Here is a 23,262-nt window from a genome sequence, read left to right as displayed (position 1 = left end):
AAAATATATAACTTGCCTGCTTTAATTTGGTAAATAATATACAGCTGGCATATTATTATTGGTTGGTTTTTGCCACCATACTAACAAACCAAAATTAAATCATTATATTCTCTTTGTCACAAATACTTTATTTATTAATTAAATTATTTATATACCTAATTTCCAACTATATACTAATATTATTATGTACTTTTAATTTTAAATTAGTCAAGATTTGGACGGTGCCGTTTTATAGCTTAATCGACTGCCACGTGTAAGATAGATTTATTAAGATAATTACTTTTATAATTTAATAAAATGTTTTTTACAATATGATTTATTTATGAAAATTTTATTAAAACTAATATTTTCCATTAAATTTATAATTTAACTAAGATTTTAAAAAATTTAAGAAAATTATAAATCTAATAAAAAAATTTAGTTTCAATTAATCGAATTTTTTTATATCGAGTCGAATGTTATAACGTCAGAAATATAATTTTTTATAATTTAATTAATTAAAATATTAATTACTATTTTAAAATCGAGTATTTAAATACTCCCAAGCCTATCAAATTAAAAAAAATTTATTCATAATCTAAATTATAGTTTTTATTTATTTAATAATGTTGTTTTTATTTTATTTTATTTTGTAACATAATGTATTTTTTAAAATGTTGACCAAGTCAATTAAATAGTACAATCAACTAATGTTGGTCTTCTTAGTTTATATTAATTAATTAAAATTAACCTTTTGACTTAAATTTTTAGAATTTTGATTTTTAGTCCTGTCGAGTTCTTATGATTGAGCTACTAAAAGAGAAGGTGTACGTTGTTGGTATAGACAGTAACTTTCATTTCCTTTGAGTTTTTCTCAATCGTTCTATCTTCAAGATTACTCTCATTTGGACCTGGTTTCGGTTTATTTATGTACCTTCCCTTTACTCGGGTTTTCAACTGTAGATTACTTAAGTTAAATTATAAAATTATCTATTTGATTCTTGAATTGAATGATGTCTAATATGTTACTAAACTTTTAAAATTTTATCTATTTTGTCTCCTAAACTTTAAAAACTGTCTAATCAACCTTAGAATTTTTAACGTTAAAATATCATTTTGATCCCTGTACTTTGAATTTTGTTACATTTTTGTACTGGTATTTTTAAATATTCAAATTTAATTATTATTTTTGTACCGGAATCCTTACCGAAATTTGAAGTTTTAGAAATATAGGGACCAAAATAAAATAAAATTATAATATTTATTTTAAAATTTAAAATTTTATTTTTATTAGGTCACTCAACTATTCAATATTAAATTTTTTTTTACACATCTACTAAATAATTTGTAAAAAAGGAAATTTAATATTTTATAGGAATTTAAAGTTAGATTCCTTTAACAAAATTAGATTCTTTCGATGTAATAAGTTTAACTGTGAAGTTTTTATGACTGAGTCGCTAAAAGAGAAGGTACACCTTGTTGGTATAGATAGTAACTTTCATTTCCTTGCCGTCTTTTTTTGTGAGAGTTCCACCTTGGTTGGGGAGGAGAACAAAACATCATTTATAAGAGTATAAAACATTCCCGACGTGTTTTAAAGCCTTGAGGGGAAACCCGAAAGGAAAAGTATAAAGAGGACAATATCGGTTAGCGGTGGACCTGAGCCGTTACAAATGGTATCAGAGCTAGACACCGGAGCATGTGCCAGCGAGGAGGCTGTTCCTTGAAGGAGAGTAGACAGAGCAGTTCTCGATGAAGAGAAATATGACCGAAAGTGGTTCGAATACAAAGAATTTTTTTTTTTTTTTTTATACTTTTGACTATTAGATAGTACCGGTAAATCTCATGATGGGTACCCAAAGATTCATAGTGAACTTCGACAGGAGCTTCTTTTAAAGCAATAACGTGTTGACTTAGTCGCCAGTGGAGCCACAAAGGACTATCTAAATTGATTCTTTTCTCGTAATAAGCTCCAATGTTACAAATGGTATAAGAGCTAGACGTTACCGAGGAGGCTGTTCCCCGAAGGGGAGTAAACACGAGGTCTCATGATGGGTACCCAAAGATTTATAGTGAACTTCGACAGGAGCTTTTTTTAAAGCAATAACGTGTTGATCTAGTCGCTAACGGAGCCACAAAGGACTATCTAAATTGATTATTTTCTGGCGATAAGCTCCAATGTTACAAATGGTATAAGAGTCAGACGTCACCGAGGAGGCTGTTCTCCTAAGGGGAGTAAACACGAGGCGGTGTGCTAGTAAGGACGCTGGACCCCGAAGGGGTGGAATGTGTGAGTCCGACAATCGACATCTACTAAATAATTTGTAAAAAAAAAAAATTGAATATTTTGGAGAAATTTAAAGCTAAAAATTAAGGGGGTAAATTTGAAATTTTCAAAAGATGGAGGACCATATTGAAAATTCAGCAAAAGAAAAGGACCATCTTATATGCATAACAAACCCACAGTCAAAAGCGGCACGTTTCACATATAATCACTCGATTACAGCTTTCGTCGTACGTCCACTTCGTTTTTTCTCCCATTTTCTTCCTCTTTCGCGCATAAAATCCCAACTCCGCCAATCGCGAACTTCCTATGGATGTTGATCGATTTCCCTCCACTTTCGCCGCCGACTCTGTTCGCCGGAATCCTCTTCGCCGTCCTGTTTCCCGGCGATTCCTCCGGATTCCGCCTCTGTAAGCCGCCTCACTCTTCGACCATTTTCGTGGAGTCCGTTTGTTTCTGAGGTTGATTTTCGCGGATTTTTCATCCGTTTCAGTTTTTTTGAGTTCTATGAACTCTGAGATTTGATTTTCTTGTCTTGAACCTTAATTTTTTCTCCCCTGTTTTTTGGGGGTTTTTTTTTTCCTGTCTCTTGTTTTGTGTGACTGTTCTAGTGGATTAAGTAATTTGAATCTCTGATTGAAGGTGTTTTTCCTTTTGAAAGTGTCATCGTAATATGAAAGATTCAAGGTCTGTTCTAGGGAGTTGAAAATTGTTCAAAAGATTAACGACAGCAAAATTTTCTCACAGTGAAAAACAGATTGAGAAGTTTTTCAAAACAGATTGAGAAGTTTTTCTGTTTGGGAGCTGAGAAAATTTCAAAAGAACAGGAAAATTTTCACGCAGTGAAAGACAAACTGAGTAGTTTTTCTGTTTGGGAGCTGAGAAAATTTCAAAAGAACAGGAAAATTTTCACGCAGTGAAAGACAAACTGAGTAGTTTTTCTGTTTGGGAGCTGAGAAAATTTCAAAAGAACAGGAAAATTTTCACGCAGTGAAAGACAAACTGAGTAGTTTTTCTGTTTGGGAGCTGAGAAAATTTCAAAAGAACAGGAAAATTTTCACGCAGTGAAAGACAAACTGAGTAGTTTTTCTGTTTGGGAGCTGAGAAAATTTCAAAAGAACAGGAAAATTTTCTCGCAGTGAAAGAGAAACTGAGTAGTTTTTCTGTTTGGGAGCTGAGAAAATTTCAAAAGAACAGGAAAATTTTCTCGCAGTGAAAGAAAAAACAGGATTTCTTGTGACTAGCAAGTGTATTGATTTTTTTATAGATCCAAAAGCAAGTGGGGGATACTAAATTTGTTTGGCCTTTGATCATTCTTGTCTTTTTTGCTTGAATTGAACTATTCTCAGCACCTCTACTGTGAATTTTGTACAATATTCTTATAGGTTTTAGCTGTTTATTATGAATTCTTGTGATAATGGCTTACAAATTCACTGAAACATGTCATTTCCTGTTCTAAAAAGCATAAGATTCTTAGCTTTCTGAGTCAGATCCTGTCCTTTGTTCATGGTATTGGATTTAGCTGATTTTAAGCTGTTTGATGTTCAGAAACTGATTCTTTAAAAGCAAGAATCAAAGTTTTGGATCAGTGGGGTTGTGAGAATTTGAGTTGCAAGGCTAATGGGGCATTTCTCCACCATGTTCAATGGTTTAGCAAGGTCATTTTCTTTCAAAAAAGGTAGAAATTCCGGGAATTTAGGCAACGAGGGAGGTCGAGAAGCTGCGAAAGCCATGGTAAAGGAAGCGAAAAAGAAAGACTCGATATTATGCACCTCTGGCTTCCTCAATGCAGATGGCTCGGAGAGTTTTGCTTCGGTGTTCTCGAAACGAGGCAACAAAGGAGTAAACCAAGATTGCTGCATCGTATGGGAGGTAAGCGAATAGATCGAAAAAACCGAAGTTCGGGAGTTTTTTTGTTGTTGTTTTGCAATATTAGAACTGCCTGTTATGTGTTTTTAGGAATTTGGATGCCAAGACGACATGTTATTTTGTGGAGTTTTCGATGGGCACGGACCGTGGGGTCATTTTGTCGCGAAAACCGTAAGAGAATCGATGCCACCATCGTTGCTGCACCACTGGCAACAAGGACTTGCTCAAGCTTTTCTTGAACCAGAATTGGAGTCGGAAAAGAAGCATCAACGATTCGAGTTATGGAAGCATTCGTTTTTAAGAACTTGTGCTGCTATCGATCACGAGCTCGAGCAGCATCGAAAAATCGATACGGTTTACAGTGGAACAACTGCCCTGTCCATAGTTAAACAGGTAAAAATGGATTTTGGTTTCATGTTTCTTAAGTAGGAAGAATATCATAATCAACATAGATCTTCTTTGCTATTCATTTCTAGGGTGAACTAGTCGTGTTGGCCAACGTTGGCGACTCTCGAGCGGTTTTGGCTACTACTTCAGATGATGGAAGTGTAGTACCGGTTCAGCTCACCGTCGATTTCAAACCGAACCTACCTCGTTAGTGTCTCTCTTCTTCTATCTGGAAAATGAATGAGTAGTTCAAGTTTTTTAACATATTGATATTTATCATCTTTAGAGGAGGCCGAGCGGATTCGACAGTGCAACGGGCGGGTGTTTTGTTTAAGTGATGAGCCCGGAGTTCATCGAGTCTGGCTTCCCGACGAGGAATCACCTGGATTGGCGATGTCGAGAGCGTTTGGTGATTATTGTATTAAAGAATTTGGGCTCATTTCAGTGCCAGAAGTGACATGTAGAAGCATAACTAGAAGAGACCAATTCATTATATTGGCAACTGATGGGGTAAGAACCATTTGCTTTGCAGCCAATTCTCGTGATTCTTAAACGACGTCCCGAAAACGTCGAAAACGAGGATCGAGAGTTGTATGACTGAAACGTCTTCTTTTTGTTCGTTTCGTTAGGTATGGGATGTTGTCTCCAACCAAGAAGCAGTCGAGATTGTATCGTCGACACTGGATCGAGCAAAATCATCAAAACGTTTGGTCGAGTGTGCGGTTCGGGCATGGAAACGGAAGAGACGGGGCATTGCGATGGATGATATATCAGCTATCTGCCTCTTCTTCCACTCCTCATCAGATCAAGATCACCTTGTATCCTAGGAGGAAATGGCAAGTAAGCAAAAACATATTATTGCTCTCCTCCTTATTCTAGTTGTAATATCTTAAACTTCAACATTTCAATAGCATTTCTTTAGTTCTTTAGAAGACTTATGTTGGTCGGAGAGAGAACAAAACATTTCTTATAAGGGTGTGGAAACTTCTCTCTAGTAGACGCATTTTAAAATTGTGAGGCTGACAACGATACGTAACGGGCCAAAGTGAACAATATCTACTAGCGGCGGATTTGGCTATTACAAATGGTATCAAAGCCAGACACCGGGTGGTGTCCCAACGAGGACGTTGGCCCTCAAGGGGGTGCATTGTGAGATCCCATGTTGGTTGGAGAGGGATACCAAACATTCGTTATAAGGATGTGAAAATCATGAGCGATACGTAATGAGCCAAAACGAACAATATCTATTAGCGGTGGACTCGAGCTGTTACAAATTATTGTGGAATCCCATGTTGGTTGGAAACCAAACATTGCTTATAAGGGTTTGGAAATCGTGAGGTTGACGACGATACGTAACGAACAAAAACAGACAATATCTATTAACAGTGGACTCGGTCTGTTACAAATTATTGTGGTATGTTACAAATTATTGTGAGATCCCATATTGGTTGGAAAGGGGAACAAAACATTCCTTAGAAGGGTGTGGAAACCTCTCCCTAGTGACGCGTTTTAAAATTGTGAGACTGACAATGATACGGGCCAAAGCGAACAATATCTATTAGCGGTGGATTTGGCTGTTACAAATGGTATCAAAGCCAGACACCCGATGGTGTCCCAACGAGGACGTTGGCCCTCAAGGTGGAGAGGGACACCAAACATTCCTTATAAAGGTGTGAAAATCATGAGACTACCGACGATACGTAACAAGCCAAAACAAACAATATCTATTAGCAGTTGGCTTGAACGGTTACAAATTATTGTAGAATCCTACATTGGTTGGAAACCAAACATTCCTCATAAGGGTGTGAAAATCGTGAGGTTAACGACGATACGTAACAAACCAAAAGGGACAATATATATTAACAGGACGTTTCTTATAAGGGTACAGAAACCTCTCCCTAGTAAACACGTTTTAAAATCGTGCAACGAGCCAAAGTGGACAATATCTACCCGTGTAAGACCAGAATTGCAATATTCGTACTAAACCGACCCTTATTGCAAATGGTCCCCAAGAGTTATTGCACCTAAAACAGGAATTAAATTAAAGCAAGTTGCTTTATAGAAAGTGGGAGGGCTTAGATTGGTAGAACACTATAAAAAAGTTATATTTATATTTAGTGAATTAAATCTTTTTCAAGTACAAGATTCTCAATGCACAAAAACAAGATGACATAAGAAATGTGATTATTATTTATAAAATGAAATTTGATAGTGAATTTCAAAATTTGTCACATATGGGCCTTTTTAAATAATTAATATAAATTTATAAATAAATAATAAAAAAAACCCGTGTAATTTTAAAAAAATTAAATGGTTATCAAACAAGGACTTAAAAAATAACGAACCGGTAATACGAGGATTTTCAGTCCTCTACTCTACTAACTGAGCTATACCAGCCATTTCCTTTCCTACACATTATTCTTATTGTTAATAGCAGATTTGAACCGATAATACGAGGATTTTCAGTTCTCTGTTGTACTAATTGAGCTATACTGGCCATTTCCGACACATTATCTTTATTTATTTTCAAGATTTTGAGTCCTCTGCTCTTCTAACTGAGCTATACCGGTCATTTTCTTTCCGACACATTAGACGTATTTTCAATAGTAGATTTGAACCGGTAACACGAAGATTTTTTAGTCTTTTGCTCTACCAATTGAGCTATACCGGCCATTTCCTTTCCGACACATTAGACGTATTTATTTTTATAGTAAACCGGTCAGACGAAGATTTTGAGTCCCCTGTTCTACCAACTGACTCGAGCCGATATTTAATCAGAAAAGCAAATTTATATGACTTAATCATTTGAGACATATTGTTCAGATATATTAAATCGACGATGGATACCTAATTTACGAGGATGTTAAAAAAATTTGATGATCTGAAGAACCCGATCAACCCGTCAACACGACCCATGAATTTTTATTTGTGGTTAGTTTAGATTCAAGTAAATGATAATTTGATATAATTATTTAAAATTTACATTTAAATTTAATTAAGTATTTGAAATAAATAAATAAATAAATTTTATTTTTATTAAATAAATGATTGGAATAATCCCACTTAAATCAATATTTTTAAATCCAATAATAATTATTAAAAAGTTATGAAATTATTATAAAAAAAATTACAAAAATAGAAATTATGATATTAATATCATTGGAAATAGCGAAATGGAGCCCACCAAAGATTTTGTGATGATTTGGAGCGTTGAGAATAAAGTCATTCAATAGGAACGGTTGTAGGAGATTGCTACCTTAACCATAATTTTATTTATTTGTTTTTACCTTTTAACCATAAAACACTTCCAATCAAAATAGGTTTTAAAACGTTTAATTCGAAACTCGGATATATGAAAATGACCAAAATACCCTTATTATTATTGTCCGTTATCTGTGATTGTTGTGCAACTTCTATTGGCGACCAGTAATTTTCAATTATCATGAGCAACTTTTTGCATGTGAGAGACATTGACTTCGAAGAGAGGCAAGGTCGAGCCAAATGACTTATCCTAGTGTATAAGTAAGTCGGATGAGTCGAGACAATCAAACAAGCACACACAAGCAGCGTGTGTAGTCAAACAAGCTCATAAGTTATGTTCGGTTGACGGAAAAACAAACCTTGCCTAACGTTCAAACAAGCCACAAAAGACAGGTAAAAAATGTAAGTTCGATTTAAGGTTTGTGACGAGCGTGTCCAAAATCATGATGTCATGTGGGACCCACCAAACTTTTAATTTGACAAATCTATTATTACTAATTTGAGTGAAACCTACCTATAATTATTTTTAAATTATTTTATATTTTTTAAATCACTTTATCATAAATGTGAGTATTAAAAATATCGTACAAATCGCCAGCTCGTCAATCAACGATATCATCTCACGATAAATTGAAAATTTTTAAATACAAAATAAATAAATAAATAAATAAATAAACCTACATGTGCTTCGTCTCCACTCTCACTTCACTCGCTCTCTAAAGCGCGTGACCGCTTGCGTAACTAAGTCGTTCCACGTGGCACATAATTCTGGTTCATAAAGCCTATGGGGCCCTACTTGAAAGGACACGCAACTAGCTCTAAAAAGTTTTTATTTTTTATTTAATTATTATTTTTTAATATTTTATAAAAATAAATTAAAACTCCCACCAACCAGAAGCCACATTTTTTATTTATTTAATAAGACAAAACGATGTTTCATTATTTTTTAATAAAAAATTATTTTTTATTTATTCAACCAAAAGTTTGAATTTTTATTAGGATTATATTTAAAATATACTCATAAAATGTTAATAAAATTTTAAAATAATATTAACATTTTTATATTTTTATTAAAAAAAATTATATTGTCAATATATGGACGAAAAACGTCTACCGACACTTCATAGACTAAGTAATGACCCAAATCCACCGCTAACGGATATTGTCTTTTTTAGTTTTCCCTCATGGCTTTAAAACGCAGGGGAAGGTTTTCACATCCTTGTAAATGGTGGTTTGTTCTCTTCCCCAACCAATGTGGGACATCACAATCCACCCTCCTTCGGGCTCCAGCGTCTTCGCTGGCACTCTTTCCTTCCTCCAATCAATGTGGGACCGCCCCCAAAACTAAAACCACTCCCTTTTGGGGACAGTGTCCTTATTGGCACACTGGTCTACCCCCTTTCGGGGAAAGCGAGAAGGCTGACACATCGTTTGATGTCTGGCTTTGATACCATTAGTAACGGCCCAGATCCACCGTTAACAGATATTGTCCTCGTTGGGCTTTTCCTGTCGGGTTTTCCTTCAAGACTTTAAAACACGTCTGTTAGGGGAAGGTTTTCACACCCTTATAAACGGTAGTTTGTTCTCCTCCCCCAACAAGATGGGACATCACAATCTACAAACGTTTTAATGTTATTTTATAAAGTTTATGAGTATTTTTGAAACGTCATATCAATGTATTTTTTATTTTTTTAAAAATGTACTTTTTAAAAAAATTTAAAGATATTTTTGAAGTTTTTTAAAAATTTAAAGATTTTTTTTTAATGTTTTGTTTAGCGGTAGAATTATTTTAGAGACAAAATTTAAGAATATTATTGAAACTCTGGTATAAATATCATCGAAAAAAATAGATAAAATAAAATATTTTTAAAAATAATTTAAATATTAAAAAAATACAATAAAAGCACAAGCACAACCTCTCATTAAATAAATTTAATATATATTACATAAATTTGAATCAATAATGAATAATAAAATATTACTAATACAAGCTTTTTTAAAAATTAACGAAATTATTAATTGTTAATTTAATAATTTAATAATTTTTTGGATAATTTTTTAATGATATTTTTAAAAATAAAAATTCATAAAATTGAGATATTTCTCAGATCCACATTTAAAACCTTTTGGATTACATAATATATTATAAATTATATTTGGAAACAAAATAATTATCTATAAATATTTGTTATTTATTTTACTTTTAGAATAAAAAATAAGTAATTAAAAAAAAAAAAAAGTAAATTGAGGCATTAAAAAGTGGGCCCCACAGTCGACAAATCCGATCAGTAATAGCTATAAAATCGGCGATAATTATCCAATAAAACGAGATAATGCCGATTAATTGCTGAAAGCGACTGTACTTTGGGATGAGAGAGAGAGGGAGAGGAGAGAGAAAGTGGGTACGACCGGACGTGTTTGCGAATATTCACTAGATTTGAATTGGTGGATCAAATCCGCAACACAGCTTCTTAATTGCTCTTATCATACATAAGTAAATTCGCTTATTGATAAGTAAGTCGAAAGATCGGATAAGGACTTTTTGGCTTATCAAAGTTTGTAACTGATAGGCATGTGGAAAGAGAGACTACTGTAGACCGCATCGAAGATAGCGAGACCAAGTCCTATTCTCTCTTGTCTCTGCAGCCATCTGAAACCCTAGAATTCCTTGGAATTCGCTCCGAGTGATGCGTGAAAGCTTTATGATTCTTTGTTTGTTTGAGGATTTCCGGTAAGTCTGAGCGTAGATTTGGATGTTGCGTTTGATATTAAACCGGATTCGGGCGTATTTGGTGGGAATTTGAACTTTCAGCTTTGAGGTTCGGTGGTGGTTTGGTTTCTGGACGGTGAGGTTTTGATTTTGGAGATTATCAGTGGAGATAAATGTCGTCTTTGAGCAGAGAACTGGTGTTTCTCATACTTCAATTCCTCGAGGAGGAGAAGTTCAAGGAATCGGTGCATAAGTAAGTTTATTCTCTCTATAATTCTCCGATAATTGTGTGTTGGAGTCGTTGAATTTAGTTGTAATGGAATTAAACGGGAGAGGAGGAGTGGAAATTGTGAATCTGAACTATATGTTCGTTCGATGCGCGTGTTGAAGAAATGTTAGAACACATTACGTACTGTTGCGGCCAGGTTTCTGTTCTCGCAAGTGTATGCTTGGAGTATATTTGATTTAATTGTTCATAGCGATATTCCATTTTCTTCTTCTCTATGGAGAAATTTGAATTAACGTTTATATGTGATGTTTGGTTATGGGGATTGTTTTCTCTAGCTGAATTTGTAGTATGTGTTACTTCAGAAGGATGACATTCTGTTTCATGTCAATAGATGTAAAAAGATATCTTGGATTTGGTCTCTTAATGTGTTCATCATGTTCAGTAAAAATTTCTGTTGCTCAGTTAAGGATGCGATGAAATGAAACCGAGAGATTTCCGTTATAGCCAAATAGTTTCTATTGTTATTACTAATGCTATTACTATATCAAAGGTTATAAACCTTCAATATTAGCATTATTGATTATTTGTGGCATTTATTTCCTCCTTAAATTGAATTGTTTTGAATTTTTTCTGATCCTTTGTTTGGGGAATAATAAATTATGTGTAGGCTTGAGAAAGAATCTGGGTTTTACTTCAATATGAAGTACTTTGAGGAAAAAGTTCAGAGTGGAGAATGGGAGGAAGTGGAGAAGTACTTATCCGGATATACAAAAGTCGATGATAACAGATACTCGATGAAGATATTTTTTGAAATAAGGAAGCAAAAGTATCTTGAAGCGCTTGACCGGTATTTGAGCTCTTTTTTCTAGTTCATGCACACGTAAAAGAATTTTGCTTTTCTCTCTTGTTGTAAGACGAATGATGTCTAACTTGTCCTGTTTGATGATGTTGAAGGAATGACAAGCCGAAGGCTGTGGAGATATTGGTAAGCGACTTGAAAGTTTTCTCAACATTTAATGAGGAGTTGTTCAAAGAAATTACACAGCTTTTGACTCTTACTAATTTTAGGTAAGTTTTTACACATGCATTATTAATAAGAATTCAAAGTTGATTCAGTATCCTTCCTTTATATAGATGATATGAAAGAAAAAGGATCATGGATTGATGAAATTATTTATAACTCCTGAAATAAATTTATTAATTTCATGGGCTTTTATTTACCGAGTCTGCTCTACTTTGAATAAATTTTTACCAGGGAGAATGAGCAGCTTTCTAAGTATGGTGACACAAAAGCTGCTCGTAGTATAATGTTGATAGAGCTGAAAAAGCTTATAGAGGCCAATCCTCTTTTCAGAGACAAGCTTGTCTTCCCAACCTTGAAGTCGTCAAGATTGCGAACACTCATCAATCAAAGGTCAGAATCTTTGTTGGTGGTTGTGGGGAAATTTCTTTGAGAGTTCCACCTTAAGTTGTTAGTGATTTATCAGAAAAAATGTTTATTGAGCCAATTTAATGATATGTCCTGCAGTTCTTCGTCTTTGTGCCTTTGGCTTTTGGTCCAGATACTTCTATTCTATCTCCATCAACTATATCTATTGATATGGATTTTATCTTTGGCATTGAACTTTTGTGTCTTGATTTCACTAATATATTTTAATGTTAAAGATTTCTACGGAGAAAATTAAACTCCTTTTGACTCTACTAAGCAGCAACTATCTGTTGACTATTATATGATGCTAAAACACTGAATCATAAAGCTTTAAAAGATAATAGTAGCTGCAGATGATGAGGTACTTGTTTTTTTTTTTTTTTTAACTTCCATACCATTGATATTATTATTTGATGCAGCTTGAATTGGCAGCATCAGTTGTGTAAAAATCCACGGCCAAATCCTGATATCAAAACTTTATTCATGGATCATACATGTTCGCCATCCAATGGTCCTCTTGCACCAACAACAGTCAATCTTCCTGTTGCAAAACCTGCGCCATATGCCCCTCTTGGAGCTCACAGTGTATGGTGTTACATATTACTATCCTTGGATACATCTGAATATTAAGTTGGTTCTAAATTCCCTTTTGGATTTTATTATCAAACAGCCATTCCCACCGTCCGGAGCTGCAGCTAATGCCAATGCTTTAGCTGGCTGGATGGCAAATGCCTCAGCTTCTTCATCTGTCCAAGCAGCTGTGGTTACTGCATCATCAATTCCCGTTCCCCAAAATCAAGGTTTGTTCTCTTCTTCAATTTGCTACTCCTATCTCTTCTTCAATTTGAGTATATAAATTATATAGGGAGTGTTTAGGCAATGCATTTAAAATGAAGAGTTTTCTCCACCCTAGGATTGCAGTAGCGGTTAAGTATTTATAGAAAATTAAGGGCACGTTTGGTTGTGATAAAGAAACATGAATTTGAAAACAAGAGATTTAATGGAAAATAAAGTTATATTCCATGTTTTTAATATATGCTCGGCAACAAATTTAGAATTTGAAAACACTGAAAAATATGAAAACACTGATGACGACTTTACATCATTACCCAAGCAGTCTCAATTTTGAAACATGCAAGAACGCCTCCAGCAAATCCTGGTATGGTTGATTATCAGAATCCTGAGCATGAACAACTAATTAAGCGATTGCGGTCTGCTCAATCTGTTGAAGAGGTAACTTTTCCCCCGAGTTCTTATATTATGCATGTAGTCACGACTATTTATTTTCTTTAATTTGGTATCTTTGTGTGACTTTCAATGATTTAAGATTAATATTGGTTTTCTCATGTCACTGTATATTTTTCAGGTCACATATCCAGCACCCAGGCAGCAAGCTTCTTGGTCATTGGAAGACCTTCCAAGAATGGTAGCTTTGACACTGCACCAAGGCTCCACTGTTACAAGCATGGATTTCCATCCAACTCACCACACATTACTTCTTGGTATGATTGTGTATCATATGAACCTAACCGTTTTTGTTGATCTATATCTCTGATTTCTTAGTCGAAGTTTTGAGATATTTTTTTCCTTCGTTGTTTTATCTTTCCCCATTTGGTCTTTTGGGCAGTCGGTTCTAACAATGGCGAAGTTACACTTTGGGAACTTGGTATCAGGGAGAGATTGATTTCAAAGCCTTTCAAGCTATGGGATATGTCATCTAGGTCATTGGCATTTCAGGTTTTATTCTAGTTTAGAGCTTTTGTTAGTTTAATTTTATGTCAATATTCTCTTTGGGAACATCAAAATTCTATTTTATTTTAGCACATGGAATTTATTTGAAGTCATGACCTAATATGGGTGTCTTACTGAACATGCATTGCAGGCTGCCATTGTAAAAGACACAATATCTGTTAGCCGAGTTACTTGGAGTCCAGATGGGACTTTTGTTGGTATGTTCATTTTGACGTCATGGACGATAGCCTATTATAGGCGCCCCATTGATTGTCTCTCTTCTTGTTGCTGCAGGAGTTGCATTCACAAGACATTTAGTTCATTTATACTCGTATAATAGTTCAAATGAACTAAACCAACAAACAGAGGTTTGATTATACCTTTCTTTTTCTTTTACATATTTGATTTGATAACTTCATATTCTATTAACGTATCATTGCTTCCCTTTTTAGATTGATGCCCACGCTGGTGGAGTGAATGACTTGGCTTTTGCCCATCCAAACAAACAGCTCTGTGTGGTAACTTGTGGAGAAGATAAACTCATAAAGGTATAGAGATCATCGTTCTTTAGTTAAGAAATCTGAATTCTCATTAAAAAGTTCCTGGACAAACTTGTCTTTGCATTTAATTTGAGAAATTGCACAGGTCTGGGATATAGGAGGGCGAAAGCTATTTACCTTTGAAGGGCACGAGGCACCAGTGTATTCCATATGTCCTCATCACAAGGAGAGCATTCAGGTGAGTTCGTGCAAGATTCTTCCTATCCATGCTTACTTTTTAGTATTTCTGCATGTCTCATATGGATGCATGAAGTTTTGTACTTCTCATTTAGAAAATTGGATCGAGGAGGTTATGCCAGCTACTTTCTCTTTATTTTATGAGTTCTACTTTGAGTTGAGCTGTCAATGCACCTTGGGAGGAACATTTTAATTGTCATCAGTTCTTATCCTATTTGGGAGCGGCAAAAATGTTGAGATATCTGATGTCAAAAAGCCAAGCTCTGTTTCTTCGTTTCTGTATTTCTTTTCCTGAATCTCGTCCGTTAGCTTGTGTCAAGTAGAGATGTCCAAAAGGCGAAGCCTTCTCTATCTCTGCCTCCTATTTCATTCTCCATCTCCACGAAATTCCCCAATTATTTGCGGGGATCGGGGTGGGGATTCCCCACGGGGAGTTTTTCTTCATTTTTTAAAATATTCCTTTTAAACAATTTTTTAATGGATAATTTCCATTTTTCATTATAATTTCTATTAAATAATGTAAAACATCCTAATAAGTTCAATAATATTTCATAAGGAAAGATATAATATAATCTACATAATTTCTAAAAATTTAAATTTGAATATTACAACATAGTCTTGTGTATATATAAAAGTGAGGTGGGGCGGGGATTGGAATGGGACTGGGGTTAGGGGGTCAGGTACGGAGAATGTAATTCTCACCCCTGCTCTCTCCCTCATTCCCGCCTTGTTTGGGTGGGTTTCCACAGGTTGAATGGATATCTATAGTGTAAGGCCACAAAGCCTGAAGTTACTGCTAGGGAACTGAGGATCATACACCACATGTATTTTCTTTATTAATTTGCATTTTTAACACCCGTCACCACATAGATGACGGCTCACAGTTTAATTTACATAGAAACATCACTGAACAGGGTAGCAGGTGGGAAAAGTTATTATGGACTCTTTTTTGGGTATGTCTAACTTTGCTTTGATTGGATTAGGAATCTATAGCAGCCGGGCACACTTAATAGCTTCTAGTATCTTGTTGGTGACAACAGAAAACTGAAGTGAGATTGAGAGGAGGAGTGATTTGAATGATGGGGATGGAGGTCCTTTTATAGGGAGATTCCTGGAGTTGGTTGAGATTTGTGTGGATGAAATTGAATTCACCTCCTCCTTCTCTTCGGCAGTAGCTCATTCAACTCATTCAAACTCTATTATTAGCTTCAACAACTCATTCAAACTCTATTATTAGCTTCAACATATCTTATGTAATTTGATAATAGCTATGCATTGGCACCAGCATACAAAGATCATCTTGTCTGTTGGTGCAACTTCATTGGGAGCTGAGTGTAACATGTTGACTTGCGGTTTTGCAGTTCATATTTTCAACAGCTCTTGATGGAAAGATAAAGGCGTGGCTCTATGATCATATGGGTTCAAGAGTTGATTATGATGCTCCTGGAAAGTGGTGCACCAGAATGCTTTATAGTGCAGATGGGAGTAGGTACGTAGTCATATCGATGCATGAAATGGGGATATTTAATTTTTTTGTTATGTTTCAGATTGATTGTTGTTTCCAATTTTAACCACCTCTCCAACTCCGTTCCATCATTTTTCTCTCCTTCCTCGTTCTATTTCTATAATTCAGTTTTTTTCTCAAATCCTAGAATGCTAGGTTTTATTGACCTCTGAACGATTACAACCGTAATCTGTGATTCTATTAGATAAAGTTCCATGCTCTATATCTTTTGTTCACATTTATTATCCTATCTTCCTTTCGACTGTCCTTGAATATTGCATAAAACTTCATTATTATTTTTCCCCTCATTTTTTCAGATTATTTTCTTGTGGAACAAGTAAAGATGGAGAATCTTATCTAGTTGAATGGAACGAAAGTGAGGGAGCAATAAAGAGGACATATGCTGGATTTAGGAAGAAATCAACTGGTGTTGTGCAGTTTGATACTACCCAGAATCATTTTTTGGCTGCTGGTGAAGATAGCCAGATCAAGTTCTGGGATATGGATAACACCAATGTTCTCACTTATACAGATGCAGAAGGTGGACTCCCGGTTAGTAATTTTATCTTATTTCATTTATAAAGCATTTTTATTCTAGGTTATCCTTGACATTGATGAATCAAGTTATCCTTGTTCAGAGTCTTCCTTGCTTGAGGTTCAATAAGGAAGGAAATCTTCTTGCTGTTACTACGGATAATGGGTTCAAGATACTTGCTAATGCTGTTGGAATGAGATCATTAAAGGCCATTGAATCTACCACCCCATTTGAAGCATTGAGATCGCCAATGGAATCTGCCTTGAAGGTTCATTCCTATGTTCACTTTGATATCATTATAATAGGATTATCTTTATTTGATCTTATTTGTTTTTTATTTTTTCTGAAGAAAATCCTAATTTGATCTTTAAAACTCACAAATATGCATGTTTAGGTCTCCGGGGCATCTGCCGTTGCTAGTGTTAGTCCTGTTAATTGTAAAGTAGAAAGAAGCTCCCCAGTCAGACCTTCGATTATTGTAAGTTATGTTTACCTCTTCGAATTTTGTAGCTTCTAGTATCCCGTTCAGTTTTAGCAGTGACATTGTCGCTCAAAGTTGAGCGGTTTTGCATTGGCTTCTTTCGTATATCCTGATTCTTTGGTTCTTGCTTTTATTTTTATGCTCTTGTAATGGAATTTTCTTAGATATCCTTTGTCATTGGGCTAGNGGGAAAAGTTATTATGGACTCTTTTTTGGGTATGTCTAACTTTGCTTTGATTGGATTAGGAATCTATAGCAGCCGGGCACACTTAATAGCTTCTAGTATCTTGTTGGTGACAACAGAAAACTGAAGTGAGATTGAGAGGAGGAGTGATTTGAATGATGGGGATGGAGGTCCTTTTATAGGGAGATTCCTGGAGTTGGTTGAGATTTGTGTGGATGAAATTGAATTCACCTCCTCCTTCTCTTCGGCAGTAGCTCATTCAACTCATTCAAACTCTATTATTAGCTTCAACAACTCATTCAAACTCTATTATTAGCTTCAACATATCTTATGTAATTTGATAATAGCTATGCATTGGCACCAGCATACAAAGATCATCTTGTCTGTTGGTGCAACTTCATTGGGAGCTGAGTGTAACATGTTGACTTGCGGTTTTGCAGTTCATATTTTCAACAGCTCTTGATGGAAAGATAAAGGCGTGGCTCTATGATCATATGGGTTCAAGAGTTGATTATGATGCTCCTGGAAAGTGGTGCACCAGAATGCTTTATAGTGCAGATGGGAGTAGGTACGTAGTCATATCGATGCATGAAATGGGGATATTTAATTTTTTTGTTATGTTTCAGATTGATTGTTGTTTCCAATTTTAACCACCTCTCCAACTCCGTTCCATCATTTTTCTCTCCTTCCTCGTTCTATTTCTATAATTCAGTTTTTTTCTCAAATCCTAGAATGCTAGGTTTTATTGACCTCTGAACGATTACAACCGTAATCTGTGATTCTATTAGATAAAGTTCCATGCTCTATATCTTTTGTTCACATTTATTATCCTATCTTCCTTTCGACTGTCCTTGAATATTGCATAAAACTTCATTATTATTTTTCCCCTCATTTTTTCAGATTATTTTCTTGTGGAACAAGTAAAGATGGAGAATCTTATCTAGTTGAATGGAACGAAAGTGAGGGAGCAATAAAGAGGACATATGCTGGATTTAGGAAGAAATCAACTGGTGTTGTGCAGTTTGATACTACCCAGAATCATTTTTTGGCTGCTGGTGAAGATAGCCAGATCAAGTTCTGGGATATGGATAACACCAATGTTCTCACTTATACAGATGCAGAAGGTGGACTCCCGGTTAGTAATTTTATCTTATTTCATTTATAAAGCATTTTTATTCTAGGTTATCCTTGACATTGATGAATCAAGTTATCCTTGTTCAGAGTCTTCCTTGCTTGAGGTTCAATAAGGAAGGAAATCTTCTTGCTGTTACTACGGATAATGGGTTCAAGATACTTGCTAATGCTGTTGGAATGAGATCATTAAAGGCCATTGAATCTACCACCCCATTTGAAGCATTGAGATCGCCAATGGAATCTGCCTTGAAGGTTCATTCCTATGTTCACTTTGATATCATTATAATAGGATTATCTTTATTTGATCTTATTTGTTTTTTATTTTTTCTGAAGAAAATCCTAATTTGATCTTTAAAACTCACAAATATGCATGTTTAGGTCTCCGGGGCATCTGCCGTTGCTAGTGTTAGTCCTGTTAATTGTAAAGTAGAAAGAAGCTCCCCAGTCAGACCTTCGATTATTGTAAGTTATGTTTACCTCTTCGAATTTTGTAGCTTCTAGTATCCCGTTCAGTTTTAGCAGTGACATTGTCGCTCAAAGTTGAGCGGTTTTGCATTGGCTTCTTTCGTATATCCTGATTCTTTGGTTCTTGCTTTTATTTTTATGCTCTTGTAATGGAATTTTCTTAGATATCCTTTGTCATTGGGCTAGTGTTCCTTCTGCAGGAAAGGGTGTGGTAGTTCAAGCGTGTCGTCCCTAATTTCTTCTAAGCTTTTAATGTGTTCTCGATTTAGTCTATTATGCTGCTAGTATTATTGACTATTTTGATTTATCAATCACTTTTTGAAGAATGGGGTCGATGGTTTGGGGAGAAATGTGGACAAACAAAGAACTGTAGAAGATGCAATTGATAAAGCCAATCCCTGGCAATTGGCTGAAATTGTTGATCCAGCCAACTGCCGGTTGGTCACCATGCCCGACAACGCAGATTCCACCCACAAGGTTTGTTATATGTTCAAAATTTTCTTCTCGGGTATTATTTTCCATATGCATCAATTCTTACATAGAAATCGTACCCTTCAGGTTGTTAGACTTCTGTACACAAATTCTGGTGTTGGTCTTTTAGCTCTTGGGTCAAATGGAATCCAGAAGCTCTGGAAATGGACGCGTAACGAACAGAATCCAAGTGGAAAGGTACTAGCTCGGAAGCTTTTGACGACATATGTTGATTTCTATCAGTCTCTTGTGATTATATTTGCAGATATCTTAGTTTCTGTTGCCATTCCTTCACTCTTTTTCTGTTTATTTGGAAGACACTTATATTAACCGTTGCGCTTTTAGGCCACTGCCAATGCTGTTCCACATCATTGGCAACCAAATAGTGGTCTGCTCATGACTAATGACGTCTCAGGTGTAAACCTTGAAGAAGCTGTCCCGTGTATAGCACTATCCAAAAACGACTCGTATGTAATGTCAGCATCTGGTGGAAAAGTTTCATTATTTAACATGATGACTTTCAAGGTATGTTATCCAAAAAGACGCATTAATTTTGTTTTATCTGTGGTTCTCTGTTTGGTGATGAATTACTTCGACTTGTAGGTGATGACAACATTCATGCCTCCTCCCCCTGCTTCTACCTTCCTAGCTTTCCACCCGCAAGATAACAACATTATTGCCATAGGAATGGAGGATTCAACCATTCACATATACAATGTCAGAGTGGATGAGGTATGTTCTCCTCGAAATATAGTTTACTTCCATCGGTTTTTCATGTGAGGNAAAAAAAAAATGCATGGGCTTCTTTTTATGAGGCACACAATGGAAAAAAGTTTTTTTTTTTTTTTTTTTTTTTTTAAAATAAGATGACAAATAGTTTAAGAAAATAGAGTTTTTATTCAGGATGGTAAGAATATTCTTGTGTTTCTTCCTTAGAAATTAGAAAAATGAAAATTAGGAAGTCAGACTCGAGGTGCTAAGGTCCACCCTACCAGCACGAAGGCGCCCCCTCAAGTGAGCTTCATTAAGGGAGCTTTGCTCCAAAGAAGCAAGCGCCTTGGACCTAGTCGCACGCGTTATAACATATTTCAGTTCTGCTCTCTTATACTAATGGCATATTATGTCCTCTCTTCAGGTAAAATCAAAATTGAAGGGTCACCAGAAGCGTATAACTGGTCTGGCGTTTTCGAGCAGTCTCAATATTTTGGTTTCGTCTGGCGCTGATGCTCAAGTGAGTGATTTTATTTACCTGTGAATAATATTTCTGTTCTTTGTTAAGAAACTATTTTAAAAAACAAACATGTGAAAAACTTTTGCTCTGTTATTCTTTTTAGGCTTGACTTATGTTATATGGCTTGAATGTCCTTTTACCAATTGGGATTCGTCAATCTTTACTTTCTCCCCGATCTTATCTTGCTTCCTCTTCTCGAGGGTTAATTTCTTTGAGTTTAAAATACCATTAGGTTTGTTCAATTTTAGTCTCCATACTTTCTATAAATTTTAAAATTTATCTCTACTAGCTAGTAGGGTCTAAACAATAAACTAACAACATAGGCCAATTTTAAGCCTTTTGAATTTTATTTGAACATACAAATAGAATATAACTCAGAAGTGAAGTGACCAAAATGGTTTTTTAACCCTTTTTTTTCTTTTTTCTACTGCCAAACCATGTGTATTTCTCAAAATTAGTATACTTGTATTATTTATTGTCGCCTCTATTTTACTCCGACCTGCCACTTTTTTTAGTCCCCTTCAATTCTTCGAAGTGGTACGATTTGCCTCGAATAAGGGAATGTGTAAAGTTGTTGTTCTATGTCCAGGTAATTTATTATTAGATGTTTGTTAAAAAAGAGGATAAAATAATAGCATGAGGCCTATGCATATGTGTTCTTCATTCTTTTGCTCGAATTCTCATACGCATATGATGTGCAAATGTTTTGGTTCTCCAAGATTCGAGATCCCCCAGAAACTGATGCTCGGTGTTCGGGTGGTATGGCTTGGATTTTTGTTTTTGGCTAAACATTTTCCTACTTCCATGTATCTCTTGCCTTACCAATAATTGCTGAACTCTGCAGCTATGTTTGTGGAGCATTGACACTTGGGAGAAGAGGAAATCCATAACAATCCATCTCCCAGCAGGAAAGGCGCCGGTCGGGGATACTCGTGTACAGTTCCATTCTGATCAGATACGTTTGTTGGTAGTCCACGAGACACAGATAGCTATATACGATGCCTCTAAAATGGATCGTATTCGACAGGTATGGATTTTCCCATCGTTGTCGATTCCAAATACCGATGCTGTCCTAAACGTGATATAGAACTCTTCATTCTTCTCTGCAGTGGGTTCCACAAGATGTTCTGCCAGCGCCTATTTCTTATGCAGCATATTCCTGCAACAGTCAATTGGTCTACGCAACATTTTGTGATGGTAATGTTGGAGTGTTCGATGCCGATACCCTTCGACTAAGATGTCGTATCGCCCCATCAGTGTACTTGCCTTCTGCAGTGTTGAATTCGTAAGTAATCAAAATTTATATTTCCATGAAAAAATGTTCACTAGACTGATGGCATTACATTTTTGTTTTCTCATTTCTAAATTCTGTAGAAGCCAAGCTGCATACCCGCTCGTGGTCGCGACACATCCAATAGAACCGAACCAGTTTGCGATCGGGTTGATTGACGGGTCTGTTAAAGTGATTGAGCCAACAGAATCAGAGGGGAGATGGGGAGCAAGTCCGCCGATGGACAATGGAATTCCGAACGGTAGAACGGCTTCATCGTCGACCACCAGCAACCACACACCGGATCAGATACAAAGGTGAGATTTCTGGGTCTCTCTGTTTGAGCTGTAATTTTATCAAGCTATATAGGTCAGTGAAGTAGGTTCCCCTGTTCTCTTCTTCCATTTCACCCTTTGTTTAAAAAAAATGTAAGTTTTGGACATCAATTTATATATAATGCTTAGGGGATACATTCTTATATTCTTATTTATTGTAATTAACTCATAATTGAATATTCTACTTAACAACCCTCTCTTCAAATGTTTTTTTTTTCTTTTTTTTGTTGGGATTAAAACATTCAAATGCCCAATTTATTTTATTTTATAATTATTTTTATTGAATTTGGTTAAATAGTAATAATAATTTTCATACATGGCACCATAAAAATGTATTCTTAAAATTTATGAAAATGAGAAGCTAATAGAGTTAAAAGGGATTAATTTTAAATTTTATTGGAAGGTTAAAATTGAACCTTTAATAATATTTGAACTAAAATGATGGAGNAAAAAAAAAAAAAAAAAATCGGCGTAGTGGCAATTCCTTCGGCTACTGTAGAGATAAGGCTACAGAGCGGCGTAGAGATACTGAGGTAGGTTCTTTATACATCAATAAGCTCCCACCTAACTCCTTATAAAGTTGTCATTGAAATAACTCTTATGTGATGGTTGACGTAGTTGTTAACATATATCATCAGAGAGACAATCTTAATGTAAGGCTCCATCCACTGAGTGCCAATACCGATGGCGTAGTGGCATTACCATCGGTGACTGCTACATCCTTAACGGATGCTTTATTATATATATATTCAATGCATATAGGTAAATTATAAATTTGATCTTCATCTAATTTACTCTAAATTAGAAAACTTTTCAATTTGATTAATTTGTTATTCGTTCAATTTTTTATAATTATGTTAAACCAAACAAAAAAAACGGGTTAGAAACCCAATTCGATTAGTTGAATTGAAAGAAATATCCGAGTTAAATGAAGAAAAAAATTTGATAATACGTAATTGAATGATCCAAGACTCGTCCATTATAATTCGATCTATGAATCAGAGAACTTTTTCGTTGATAGAAACAACGATCAAAG

General features: G+C 35.3%; 2 protein-coding genes across 3 annotated transcripts; both read left to right on the top strand.

Moving 5' to 3' along the window:
• Nucleotides 1–2,455: 2,455 nt before the first annotated feature.
• Nucleotides 2,456–5,453, top strand: LOC111799276 (probable protein phosphatase 2C 34). Of its 2 annotated transcripts, none has more exons than XM_023682753.1 (6): nucleotides 2,456–2,673; nucleotides 3,812–4,135; nucleotides 4,223–4,525; nucleotides 4,609–4,726; nucleotides 4,806–5,029; nucleotides 5,149–5,453. In XM_023682753.1, exons 2-6 carry the CDS (start codon nucleotides 3,884–3,886, stop codon nucleotides 5,344–5,346), a joined length of 1,095 nt encoding a protein of 364 aa, XP_023538521.1. In that variant the 5' UTR covers nucleotides 2,456–2,673; nucleotides 3,812–3,883; the 3' UTR covers nucleotides 5,347–5,453. The 2 variants fall into 2 exon arrangements, with proteins under 2 accessions (XP_023538521.1, XP_023538522.1); XM_023682754.1 differs by having other exon boundaries at nucleotides 2,456–2,724.
• A 4,912-nt stretch (nucleotides 5,454–10,365) lies between these two features.
• Nucleotides 10,366–22,431, top strand: LOC111798578 (topless-related protein 3-like). The gene is made up of 25 exons (XM_023681818.1): nucleotides 10,366–10,743; nucleotides 11,387–11,566; nucleotides 11,674–11,787; nucleotides 11,975–12,133; nucleotides 12,568–12,733; nucleotides 12,819–12,948; nucleotides 13,266–13,381; nucleotides 13,515–13,650; nucleotides 13,776–13,885; nucleotides 14,031–14,097; nucleotides 14,174–14,247; nucleotides 14,332–14,427; nucleotides 14,525–14,617; nucleotides 15,978–16,105; nucleotides 16,438–16,672; nucleotides 16,759–16,923; nucleotides 17,050–17,133; nucleotides 19,244–19,396; nucleotides 19,478–19,588; nucleotides 19,736–19,915; nucleotides 19,994–20,122; nucleotides 20,526–20,621; nucleotides 21,466–21,648; nucleotides 21,731–21,906; nucleotides 21,996–22,431. The coding sequence occupies exons 1-25, from the start codon at nucleotides 10,664–10,666 to the stop codon at nucleotides 22,210–22,212; spliced, it is 3,378 nt and encodes a 1,125-aa protein (XP_023537586.1). The 5' UTR covers nucleotides 10,366–10,663; the 3' UTR covers nucleotides 22,213–22,431.
• Nucleotides 22,432–23,262: the final 831 nt, after the last annotated feature.

The sequence above is a fragment of the Cucurbita pepo genome, chromosome LG07, assembly GCF_002806865.2.
Source record: "Cucurbita pepo subsp. pepo cultivar mu-cu-16 chromosome LG07, ASM280686v2, whole genome shotgun sequence".
Taxonomy (NCBI): Eukaryota; Viridiplantae; Streptophyta; class Magnoliopsida; order Cucurbitales; family Cucurbitaceae; genus Cucurbita; species Cucurbita pepo.
This window is presented reverse-complemented; position numbering and strand designations above follow the sequence as displayed.

Coding starts and splice junctions, on each gene's coding strand:
- LOC111799276 (XM_023682753.1), top strand. CDS start 3,884: ATGGGGCATTTCTCCACCATGTTCAATGGTTTAGCAAGGTCATTTTCT. Junction 4,136..4,222: donor ATTGCTGCATCGTATGGGAG/GTAAGCGAATAG, acceptor ATGTGTTTTTAG/GAATTTGGATGCCAAGACGA. Junction 4,727..4,805: donor TTTCAAACCGAACCTACCTC/GTTAGTGTCTCT, acceptor TATCATCTTTAG/AGGAGGCCGAGCGGATTCGA.
- LOC111798578 (XM_023681818.1), top strand. CDS start 10,664: ATGTCGTCTTTGAGCAGAGAACTGGTGTTTCTCATACTTCAATTCCTC. Junction 12,949..13,265: donor TCCCGTTCCCCAAAATCAAG/GTTTGTTCTCTT, acceptor TTACCCAAGCAG/TCTCAATTTTGAAACATGCA. Junction 13,382..13,514: donor CTGCTCAATCTGTTGAAGAG/GTAACTTTTCCC, acceptor TATATTTTTCAG/GTCACATATCCAGCACCCAG.